Source organism: Lycium ferocissimum, chromosome 9, assembly GCF_029784015.1.
Source record: "Lycium ferocissimum isolate CSIRO_LF1 chromosome 9, AGI_CSIRO_Lferr_CH_V1, whole genome shotgun sequence".
NCBI classification, from domain to species: domain Eukaryota; kingdom Viridiplantae; phylum Streptophyta; class Magnoliopsida; order Solanales; family Solanaceae; genus Lycium; species Lycium ferocissimum.
Genome location: NC_081350.1, coordinates 40,652,694 through 40,664,313, shown reverse-complemented (window position 1 = coordinate 40,664,313; position 11,620 = coordinate 40,652,694). Strand labels below are relative to the sequence as shown.

The following is an 11,620-nucleotide window of genomic DNA, read 5'->3' as shown; positions in this document are numbered from 1 at the left end:
TTTGTTAAAGAGTTTGGTGGTGGAATGTTGTTTATATAGGTTGGTTATATAGAAGAAATTGCATCCTTCAAATGAACTGTTATTTGATTTTTCGCTCTTCAAAATTGAACTTAATTATGCTTAGGACCCGTTTGGCCATAAGAATTATTTGCTTTTTTCCGAAATTTTTTTTTTTCACTTTTTTCAAAAGTTAGTGTTTGGCTATGAAAATTCTAAATACACTTTTTTTTTTTTTAAAAAGTTTTTCACCTTTTTACAACCAAAACAAGTACATTTCAACAAAAAAATAACTATGGCCAAACACAACTCCAACTCTAAAATTCCAAAAAAAAGTGAAAAAGTTTTTGGTTTCTATGGCCAAACGCCTACTTAGTGCCTAGTGGACATATGTTTTTTTAAGGGTGTGAGAGATAATTTGTGGAGTATTATGATGTGAAATATAAATTTATGCCCCACAAAAAAAGTTAGTTTGATATAAGGGGCAAAAGTTAAGGATCAACACAAAATTGGGACAAAAGTGCAAATGAACCTAATGAAGAAATTGCACGAATTGTCCTTCAAATGGGCTGTCGCAAAATTTATAGTTCTTTCCGTTTTAATTTGTTTGTTTTGATTACTGTATGGAAAGTCAAAGAATATTTTTCTTGATTATAATTTTTTCAAATATTTTTAAATATTTTGAGTTGTTAATTATTATGACTTATTAATATTATTAGTTTTTATGTAATTTCTAAATCGTCATTTTCTCCAGTGTTTTGAAATGAGTTCATTGCTTCTTGCATTTTTTGTGTGTTTTCTGTTAATGATGTGAACAACCTGTTAAGAGTTTGGTGGTGGAATGTTGTTTATATAGGTTGTTTTATATGTACCTCCTGGCCTAACCACCTCAACCCCTCGGTAAAATTTATGAGTCATTTTTTGAATTAATAATTGAAAAATAGTTATATTAACTTACATAAATGAAGTTATATAAGGTTATAATTTATATCAAACGAATTCAATATATCATTATTAAGTGAATTAATGAGGTGAACTTAGTAAACCATGGTTAAGAAATAGAAGTGTAGTGGCGGATCCAAAATTTTGAAGTTTAGGGTGCACCAAAATTTTGTATAAGTCATATTGTTTTAATACGTCGGTGTAATAAGTCAGTTAAATAAATTTATATTGCATTAACTCGCTTTGAATTCCTAAGGATTGAATAAATATATATAATTGTGTAAATACTATAGTTAAGTTTTTACTGAGTTTCGAATATTTTAGAATTTCACCGATAATATTTGAAACTCTACAAAAGTAACTATTTTTCAAAGTTAAAAGGCTGAAAAGTAGCCAATAAACACTTCCCATTCCTCAAGGTCCCAAACTCTATCATTAAACAAACAGATTCTCATATTTTAAGGTAGAATAAAGAAAGTTTTATCCATTTACTGCGTAACCAATATAGGTTTAAGTTATACTTTAGTGTAAATGAGACTATTACCCTGATTTCTCAACATGGTGGTTTAAATTGTTTTTCGATTCAACTTCTTCTTCTTCTTCTTCTTCTTCTTCTTTTTTTTTTTTTTTTTTTTTTTTTTTTTTTTTTTTTTTTTTTTTTAAGTTTCTAGCTTGAAATGTGGTGCTTTATATTGAGGCAGTCATGTCTATGATGGTTCAATTTATATTACTATAAAAAATTGTCTTAATACATCATCAACCCGTTAAATTTATCAGGATATTCCATTCAGACACTCGAACTAAGTCATGTGTCAATTGAAGACCTCAACTCCGTCATGTTTCAATTAAAGACCTCAACTCCTAATAAAGTGTTTTAATTAGACATTTTCAGTTCATATTTAATTTTTTTTTCTTTTGTATGTGTTCTCATTTGTTTATTTGTCAGTTAAGTTAACCATATAAAATATGTCATTTTCTTTAATGATATGCATTCGCCTCAATAAGCTATAAAACCCCAGGCATTTTTTACTTGAGGCTGATGCGTGTAATTAAAGCAGATATCATATTTTATGTGTTAACTTAATTGTCTAATAGACGAATAAAAATACGCGCAAATTTTATTTCAAAATGTGAACATCGAAAGTATCTAATTGAAACACTTTATCAAGAGTTGAGTTGTTCAATTTGAAGAAGATTTAGTTTGAGTTTCTAAATGAAATATCTTAGAAAATTTATGGGGCATGCTATGTATTAAGCCTTAAAAATTCCGTGATAGCTAAAGTATTGGCAACTCAGATTATTGTGAAAATATGGATGAAGAAAGATACAAATTTTATCAAATTCAACAACAATGCGTCAAATACTCAATAGAAGAATTTCTTTCTTCGAATGTGAATACAATTTGCATCATCTAGCTGATATAAATGATTGTAAAACTAACATAGGAGTATGATTAATACATCTTTACTTAAGTAAGTTCTCTTATATAAAGATAATAATAGTAACTAAGAGATCATAATTCAACTAGCAATATCATGAGTTTGAGTACTAATTATTCACTTCTTGATCATTAATATATATTGTCGAATGATTCGTCCATTTATAATCATAGCAATATGATAACAAGAAAAAGTTGGTAACCTATATTTCATTTTGAACTTAGAAAAAGTTGGTAACCTATATTTCATTTTGAACTTCCAATATTGTTGAACGAAATTGAATTGTGGTAGAAAAATAGAAAATGTAATTAAGGACTAACCAAAATAAGTTATAATTTGGAGAGAAGTGCGTTGCTCAGATTTGGTCGGCCAGTTTCATTAATATGTCTTTCTACCTTTTTTATACTCGATATTTATATTAAATTATATTTACTTTGTTATAATGAAATCAAAGTTAAGGTTATATCTATTAACTATAAGTAAGTTTAATAAATACTCGTGGAAGACTATGAATTATTATACTATCAATCCTCTCTATAACAACATTTCACTATAACAATCAAGTTTTCTTTGTAACCGACTCTCATATTATGTTATATTATCTGTTCTCTATAACAACATCTCGATATAGCAACTAAAAATTTTCGAACAAACAACGTCAATATAAATATATTGATTATTGGTTTATGTCCATAAAAAAGTTATGTAACTGGAAATATCTCATACAAGACTTCTACCTTTTGTAACTTATTACTCAGGCGGGAGATTGGAGAATATTGCTTAACCAGAGGTTTCAGATTCGAATTTTAGGTATGAAAAAGATTTTGGTAAAGAGGGCCTTACGCAGCGCGAATTTCAATTAATCTGGACCGTAACGCGGATACTGAACACCGTCTACTTCACACTGTCACTTATTATTCAGTTTTTTTTTTTTTTTTGGAGGGGGTGGCGCAAAATAAAAATGATAAACACGTACCTATGATTCTCTTCTAGTGTCTAAGCTCTCATTGTTCATACAATGAACATTGCCCTATGTACAAAAACATGAAGTAATAAGAACCAAATCAAGAGTTAATAGAATCTTGATTTTGTGCTGGTGCTGGTCTTTATACAATTAAATATATTTTTTAAATATACAATATTGAGTTAACTCTTGACGACTTTTTTGAATTGAAGACATAAAATAACTTTTCCAACTATTTTATCTTAACTTCTTGTTCTCTTGTCGGCCTGCATACAAACAGATTTTTGATCCCAATGAAGTTGATGCTCCAAATTCCATTAAGATAATTTTGATGAAATTGAAATTCCGGTTGTCTTTGACTGAAAAACTTAAATCACGATCTTGTAGAGGAAAAATTCGTGACGTTCGTGTATGGTATTGTTGGGAGGTGACACGTGGAGGACAAAGACAGATTGGACATGACTCAGCAAAGACGATGCCAGTCTCAATGCCTCAACACAACCCCGGAGTTGTGAGGCGAGCCTGTGTAGCTCCGGAGATACGTGACCTTATATATATATAATTTTGGCTGTTCAAGACAAGTCGAAATTGTAACCTTTCCAGATGACCCTATTCACTCCTGAAGACTCTCAACCACGTATGTAACATCTGAATCATGCAGATAATGATCATCAAGAGGGGTGTGCAATACGAAACATGTTACTTAGGGATTAATCTATATATAAAAAAACATCCTTATTGTACACTATTCGTGTATTGCAACATGTGAATATAAACATGTTTTAGTTTAGATTACTAAGCTCGTTTTCATGAACAGTTATTTATAATTATCTTTTAGGTGATCGAATAATATAAAAGTTCTCATACACTATCACTATATATAAATTAAACGCTTTTAACTATTGTATTATTATCCGAGAAGAGAAGCAAAGCGGTTTTCTTTACCTAAAAAAAATAAGTAGCAACTTGCAAAAGTGTAGGTATATCAGTATATGTCATCATCTTGTACCCATCACATATCTTAGTAACTGCCTTTCTTTTGTAACTATCGTTTGGTATCAAAATTACCTAAGTATTGGACTACTCTTGCCCCTCCTCACTAATAGAATTGCAGCTCAGATTTGATCAAGGTAAAAGATTACTTTTTTGACTGATATAAAGCTCCATCTCAGACAAACCCTCTCCCTTTCAAATTGGCCCTAAAGCCTCAAACTGCATGGCTTTGACCAATATTTTAAGTTGTATTCACCAAATTGCTATGAGAAAAATTATAATATAATACCTTTCATGTAGTTTTCAAATACATAAGTTTTAATTTTAAAATATTGAGTTAATCTAATCTAATTTAACTTCAAAGTTTAGTCATTAACTCTCAAAAAGAGAAAAAAAATCACATAAATTGAAACGGAGGGAGTAATATTTACAATTATATTTTAAATTATTAAATTGGGATAGCTATAACACGTTGGCTGTTCTTCTAGTCTAGACAAAGTTATAATGCTTTAAAGTTTTTTAGTATATGTTTCCCACTTGCTCGAAAAGATAAGAGGCAAAATGAAAACAAAAGTAGAAAATGAGAAAAGTATCAAGAGAATGCTATAGATAATTTCAAATAGTTCAAGAATTTTTAAACAAAAATAATGGGGTAGGGATGGCAAAAAGTAAAAGAGAACAAAGCTGTTTTTTTCCACAATAACCAATAAAATATTTTAGTCAACTCTTAGAACTTATAATTACTTTATTATTGTATTTTCTAGAGAAACTAACAGTGATTTAGAAATATAATAAGAAATTTAGAGTTTGTATAATGCGAGGTATCCACCATAAGAGAATAATACGGATTTTGAGGATGTTCGACTTGCTATAATAATTATAATCCATGAATTTCCTTTTCTTTTTTGTTCTTTTTTTTTTTTTTTTCTTTTTCCCAATTAGGTATCCGCTATGGTTTCTTGATATTTATTTTGGTTCCGACTGACCCAGATTCATGTCATGTAAGTCGCATTAAAGATGGAGCGCGTTCTATACCAGGAGTTCAGGATTGAAAATCAAAACCTTTGGTTAAGGGTAGAGAAAATTCTATTCATTTCACCAAAATTCGGCCATTGACATTTTTCCATAAGTTTATTTTCGTATCATAATATTCCATAAATTATGCTTCGCGTCCTTAAAGAATTTATGCCGCTATGCATAAGTTGAATTATGTTTCCATAATGTATTTTAATTTGGTAAGAAGCCTTAGACCAGACATAGAAGTAGGCATTAGGAGATGAACCTTTTTTTCATTGATCGATTTTTTCTTTCTTTTATCTTCTTGGTGATTATTATATAAAATCCTTAAAATAAGAAAAAGAGATTTAGGATTTGGTTTCTGCCTAACATACTGATTGGCCAATCATGTTTGGGATAAGTGCACTCCATGTCTGATTTTATTATTCTTTTTTTCTTAAAAAAACACATTGTTATCCCAATCCAACTGAACTAATTATGTTCGACAAAAAGTAGTCCTATAATGGAATAGGATTTTTGTATAAATTCCAATGGGGTTGGAAAATTTCATTCGAATTGTTCTTTATGTCAATCTTCGTCTTTCTTTATCGAAATTCGATCTCAATAGAATTGTTGCCACAGTCAAAGCCATCACGTATTTTTCCACTTTGGCAAGCAGGTTACTGAGTCCAAAAGCATGCGTATCATGTTAGCTTATTACATGTTTTTGCACGGATTGTCCTTTTTTTGGGGCGGTCTTTAATTTTTGTCCCTCAAATTAGTGGTCTTTAATTTTTGCCTTTCGTCTAATACTCAAGGTTTCGGCTCAAACCCATTCGGTCAAAAAAATCGCAAGGCGAGTATGGGTATGCAAGGCGTAATTTTGCCTTTCAAAATAAGCGCAAAACTTTCAACTCGCTTTTGCTGCATTTTGAATTTATGTTTTCTAAATGCTTGATGTTTATAAAATTGCAAGCAGTGATAGCTGTGCATGATGACGTAAATGGATCGATTGAAAAATCAAGCAGTGGCATGAATGAGTTGCCAACTTTCCACGCTGAAAATATGCAAAACAACATGAAAGTCATTTAGGCAGGCAAAATTCTGCCTGAATCATGCAAAACTCTGCCTTGCGAATTTTTTTAAAATTTTTGACTGAGTGGAGGTTCGAACCCGAAACCAAGGGGTCCTAACGAAGGGCAAAAGTTAAAGACCAACCCAAATAAGGGCATTCCTGCGAACTGCCCCTAATACCTCCATTTCGAAATAAGTGCTTTTTTTCATATACGCCTTAAGAAAACTACTAATTCCTAGAAAATAAGATGTATTTTTACTAACTTACCCTTAATAAATATCGAAAAAGATATAACTCTTTAGTAGTATGTAAAACTATGTAAAACTCTCCTTATTAAAAGAAGGGTAAAATTGGAAGAACATCATTAATGTTTTCTTGATTATGTAAAACACCACTTATGAAGCGAGTGCCGAGTATTATGTCTTGTAAAGCTCTTCACTTTCTTCTTCCTTTCCGATGCAAGATTCGTCTAAAGTGTTTATACACCCCTTCTTCAAAAATTTATCTAACTTAGAAAAAAAATTATCCTTATCTTTTAATCCGCCCTTCGTCGGTCCCCCCCCCCCCCACCCACCCACCCCACCCGGCCGCGTCACTTACGTGACGATTGTATGTTCTTGGTATACAATGGTGATCTCAAAATATAAAAATGAAAATGCAAGACTCAGTTGTCTTTAAGAAATTTAAAAATTTTGACTAAACAAAATTTATCTTTCGGAGACAATTAGCTCCCGGTTAGAACTTTTACCATTATCTTATGTGTGTATATTTAGTGCCATGGTCATTGGTGCATGGCATAAGCTGGGATATCCCAGCACTAATTTTGATATTAATTTTGTATCATGTTTGGTAAAAGATATAAATTTATACCTTCTACCAAATAGAGCATAAATGAAGCACAATCTTAAGGATGAGATATCCCACCTTATCCCATTAATCTTGGGATTATTTTATCCCATCTCTCAGATGAGATAAATTAATCCCAGGATTATAATTCCCGAGAGATGGGGTAAAATAATCCCAAGATTATAATCCGGAAATTATAATCCCGGAATAGTTTAGTCCGCGTACCAAATGACTTATGAGCTTGAAGTCTTTCACATTCACTGATCCATTCCTTTTTTAGGATTAGAGCTATAAATGTAGCATTAAAACCATTTTGAAAAATGCCTTCTTGGTGATAAAAAAATAAAAAAAATAATAAAAAAGATTCCCAGGATCTTCATGAATATTAATAATAAACCAACATTTTTTAAAGAATATTTAAAAATCCATGACAACCAGGAGAATACAAGTATTGACAACTTCTAAATTAAGTCTGCTAGTTTACAACAAAGAAAAAGCACATACTTCTGCATCTGTTATTGAGGCAATATCGCAATATTGTACATGAGAAAAAGAGGGTTATCTAGTTTTGAGATTCTGCTTCTTCCTTCCTCTCTATCAATTTGACAAAATTGCGAACTATTGTTTTGCCTTCACTTGTGATGATGCTTTCCGGATGGAATTGTACCCCCTGCATTAACCAAGCAAGAATAAGCGCACGTACACCGGATGTCGGTGCCCCGGTTAAAGTCACGCCCTAAGTTTTAAGTTTATAAATTTTAGCGCGTCTACCCACATCTGAACAACTTCAGACATGCTGTACAAAATGTTTGAGGTTTCATATGGCTGAAATTCAGGCAGAAAAAGTTGAGCACATATAGCTGAAGTTCAACCTTTTTTGCGTAAACTCTAGCCTAACGAAACTTCAAACATTTTGTCTACAGCATATCTGAAGTTGTTCCTTAGTAGGTAGACATGCACACACACACACACACAAAAAAAAAAAAAAGGTATAGATTAAATAGCGGTGTCAATAGGGTACCTCATGAAATTTTTACAGTTCAAGTACACAATTTTGTTCTCAACAAGAATAAGGTTGCAAATCCAAAGTACAATATGATACAACATACCTGTAACTTCCTTCTTTGTTAGTTTACATCACGGATACAAAATTTTCTATTTTGTCTCTCCACCAAGTCAAATAGACAGCTCAGAGCAATGAATCCATAGTGGGGCGATAACAACACTAATTTTGTTCATAAAGGATGGAGGTCTTTACCTGTATGTGTTTATAAACCTTGTGACGAGCAGCCATTACAAGACCATCTTCTGTCCATGCAGTTATCTCAAGTGCGTCTTTGGGGAAAGTGTCCTTGTCTATTACCAGGCTGTGGTATCTACCAGCTGTGAATGGCCTGAAATGAGAAAAGTAATACCAAGATGTCAGCATAAATTAGACAAAGTTTTACCTATTTTAAGATAGTAGAAGGGGCGCTGATATTCCAAAGATTTGTTAGATTGGCATATTCAAGCTAGAATTAAAATTAACCTGAAGTAATTAAGCGAGTGAATGGGGAGTTGACAAGATAGAGAAGTATCATAATACTGCTGGATATGTAAGAGAAGATCCCAGCAAATTAAAACTGCCCATGACACAGTGTGATCAACGTGCTTTCACATGTCCCACCCAAGGTCTTCCGTTTTTATACTATGTTTGCATCAACTATTCAATTAAATGGACATGATTCTTTTGCCACACATAAGCAGAGCTAGAGTATCAGATACAGGGTTCGGTAGAACCCAGTAGCTTTGACCATATCCCGTATTTGTGTTAAGAAATCCATTAAATATGTATAAATAATTTATCTAACACCCAGTAAGTTACCTTTTCTAAAAATCTAGAACCCAATAATTCAAAATTCTGGATCTACTTATATTGCCATATATGCAAAGATTTTTCATTGATATTTGCTTAAGACAGATACTACATAGTAAATACAGAAGAAATTTACACTTGTGTGAGACCATAAAAGTAAGAGAGCTGGCAGAGATTTGATGCTTAATTGAATGAGCCTACACAAAGTTACAGAAATTACATGATCACCACTTTTGAATGAGTGTATCATTTAAATATGATCACCACTTTTGAAATGTTTGACTTGGAATTAAAAACAAAAAGAATTGAATCAAGATAGAAATGACCCCTAAGAGGCAGTAAGGTCAAAAAAGGAAGCTTTGGATTATGCTCAGCAAAATTGAAATAGTAAAGTTCAATCCGAAATCTGGAAGTATCTTCAAAATCTTCTCTTTGCTTTAGATTTATCAGTAAAGAACAAAAACTATATCAAAGAAAGAAAATTTTCGCCGAAAGGAAAGAAATTTCCAGCTCTTGTGAAAGCCATCCCTGCGACGCCTCAAATCTTGGGTCCAAAACCAGTTCCCTAAATTCAGCTTATCATCTGAATCAGGTGGTGGTCAACAAAACAACCCTATTGCTGATTCCTCTATAAACCACACAACCATCTGAAATGGCTGTTCAAACTTCTGCTTTTGAGGTTGTTTCTTCCTGTCAGGCAAATATCTATCATCCACGAACTCCGCCGTCACTTCAGAGTGCAGGCACTGACCACTTGATTTGCAAGAACATATTTCAAGTTGTTTTTCATGAAATTTACAGGAGTTGAAGCATATATGTGGATTAACTAGAGTATTCTCAAAGTGGTTTTCTAGAGTTAAGACGAAGACAGACTAATTATGAACTTAAGGCAGCCAAATTATTTGAACATGAAATGGGGTTCTTTTTTTATTTTTTGATACGTAAGATAATGTGGGTTCTTGGAGGTGGAAACTGCTAGCATGGAGAAACAGCTAAGCCACAGAAGGGCCGGAGTGCAGAAATTGATATTGGAAAAGACAGCACAGAGGTTGAAGTTACTCAGTGTGAACACTGATGAAGAGGAAACCATGTGAAAAGCCGTTGGTGAAGTTACCAGTTTCAATGAAATAGAAAGAAGTTGAAGGCCATGATGAGGAGCTGCATAGGGGTCACGCTCTTCATAAGAAGGATCCTAATCAAGAAAACCAGAGACCATCCAACCTTGAAGCATTGCTTGATTAGATTTCAAGTATTTCTGCAAATGAGCTGTATTCTCTCATTCAAGCTACAAATTTGAGTAAGCAGAAGCTGACTACAAGGTTAAGCAAGTCGAAATCTCACAGGAAAGCAATGGAGAAGAAGAATTATGAAGACACAACCACAAGGACCAGAAGAAACTAACTGGAGGTTGGAAGATCGTGACAACAGAATTTGAAACCAGCAATTTTGGCATTAAAATAGAGTTGGAGAATGAAATCCAGGAAATTGGACAGGATAACACAGTTATCACTGGAGTTTCTGCAGCTTTAGTGCTTTTGGCATCGCTAGCTATCCGTTATCATCTATTGAGCTTGTATTGAATCTCCTCCAGGGGGTATACTCAACTCAAGAAGAACTCTCAGAGGGGCAAACTGAGATTTCTGAGGTTTCATCTTTGAACGAGCTATTGGATGGTCGCTCAGAAAAGTTTAGCACATCCCCTGATTATTTCCAATTCCAGCCTGAAGAATTTGAGTTAAGACACTTGGGCTACTGTTGCACAATGTTCAAGTGGGGCACCTTGAGAGAACACCTGCCATTGGATCTGATAAAGAAATGGACCTTGGGCCTAAGCCCTAACTCAACCCTCAAAACTAGCTCATGAGGGGAGGATTGCAGGACCATATAAGGAGACCAAACACCCATCCACAACCAATGTGGGTGAATCAACCCCCCCCCCCCTTTTGCCGCGGATACCCAGGACTGGACATCTGGAGCGTGGACAATATAAGATGGGCGCCCAACATTGGTTAAAGAATGAGTTGAGATAGGCCTGGCTCTAATACCATGATAAGGAAATGGACCTTGGGCCTAACTGATGAACCCCTAAAGCTAGCTCATGAGGGGAGGATTGTCCAAGACCATAGAAGGAAACCAAACACCCATCCACAACCGATGTGGGAGAATAAGCATTGGAAGAGACTAGCCACATAAGTGCGCCCAAGGTTGAACTGCTTGGAGAGACAATGGTCGGAGAAATCAGCAGCTCTCTTAAAAGTTGTGTTAGGAAAAACAGAACGATTGAAGCAGAATGGAGCAACACTTATTTATCTAAAGGAAAAGCATCAGAAGCCCATTCTTCTTTACAAGCCATCTATTCTGGATCATTCCATAACAGATTCTCCATCATCTAGAAGCTTTAAAGCTGAAACTTGAAAGGAAGTGTAACAACCCGATATTTTTCGAGTGAATTTTAGTATTAACCCTTTTATGGTGGTTTGCTTAGTTTTAACCATTCACCTTCTGAAGTAGGT

The 11,620-nt window shown here is 33.5% G+C and overlaps 1 protein-coding gene across 1 annotated transcript in view; it reads right to left on the bottom strand.

Moving 5' to 3' along the window:
* Window positions 1-7,637: 7,637 nt before the first annotated feature.
* The window catches only part of LOC132030787 (anthranilate synthase beta subunit 1, chloroplastic-like), a 9,249-nt gene continuing 5,266 nt past the window's right edge, over window positions 7,638-11,620 (bottom strand). Inside the window, exons 6-7 of the mRNA XM_059420529.1 lie at window positions 8,511-8,646; window positions 7,638-7,922 (exon numbers count right to left, since the gene is read on the bottom strand). Of these exons, the coding sequence (XP_059276512.1) occupies window positions 7,815-7,922; window positions 8,511-8,646 (244 nt within the window). The 3' untranslated portion in view covers window positions 7,638-7,814. The remainder of the gene's footprint in view (window positions 7,923-8,510; window positions 8,647-11,620) is intronic.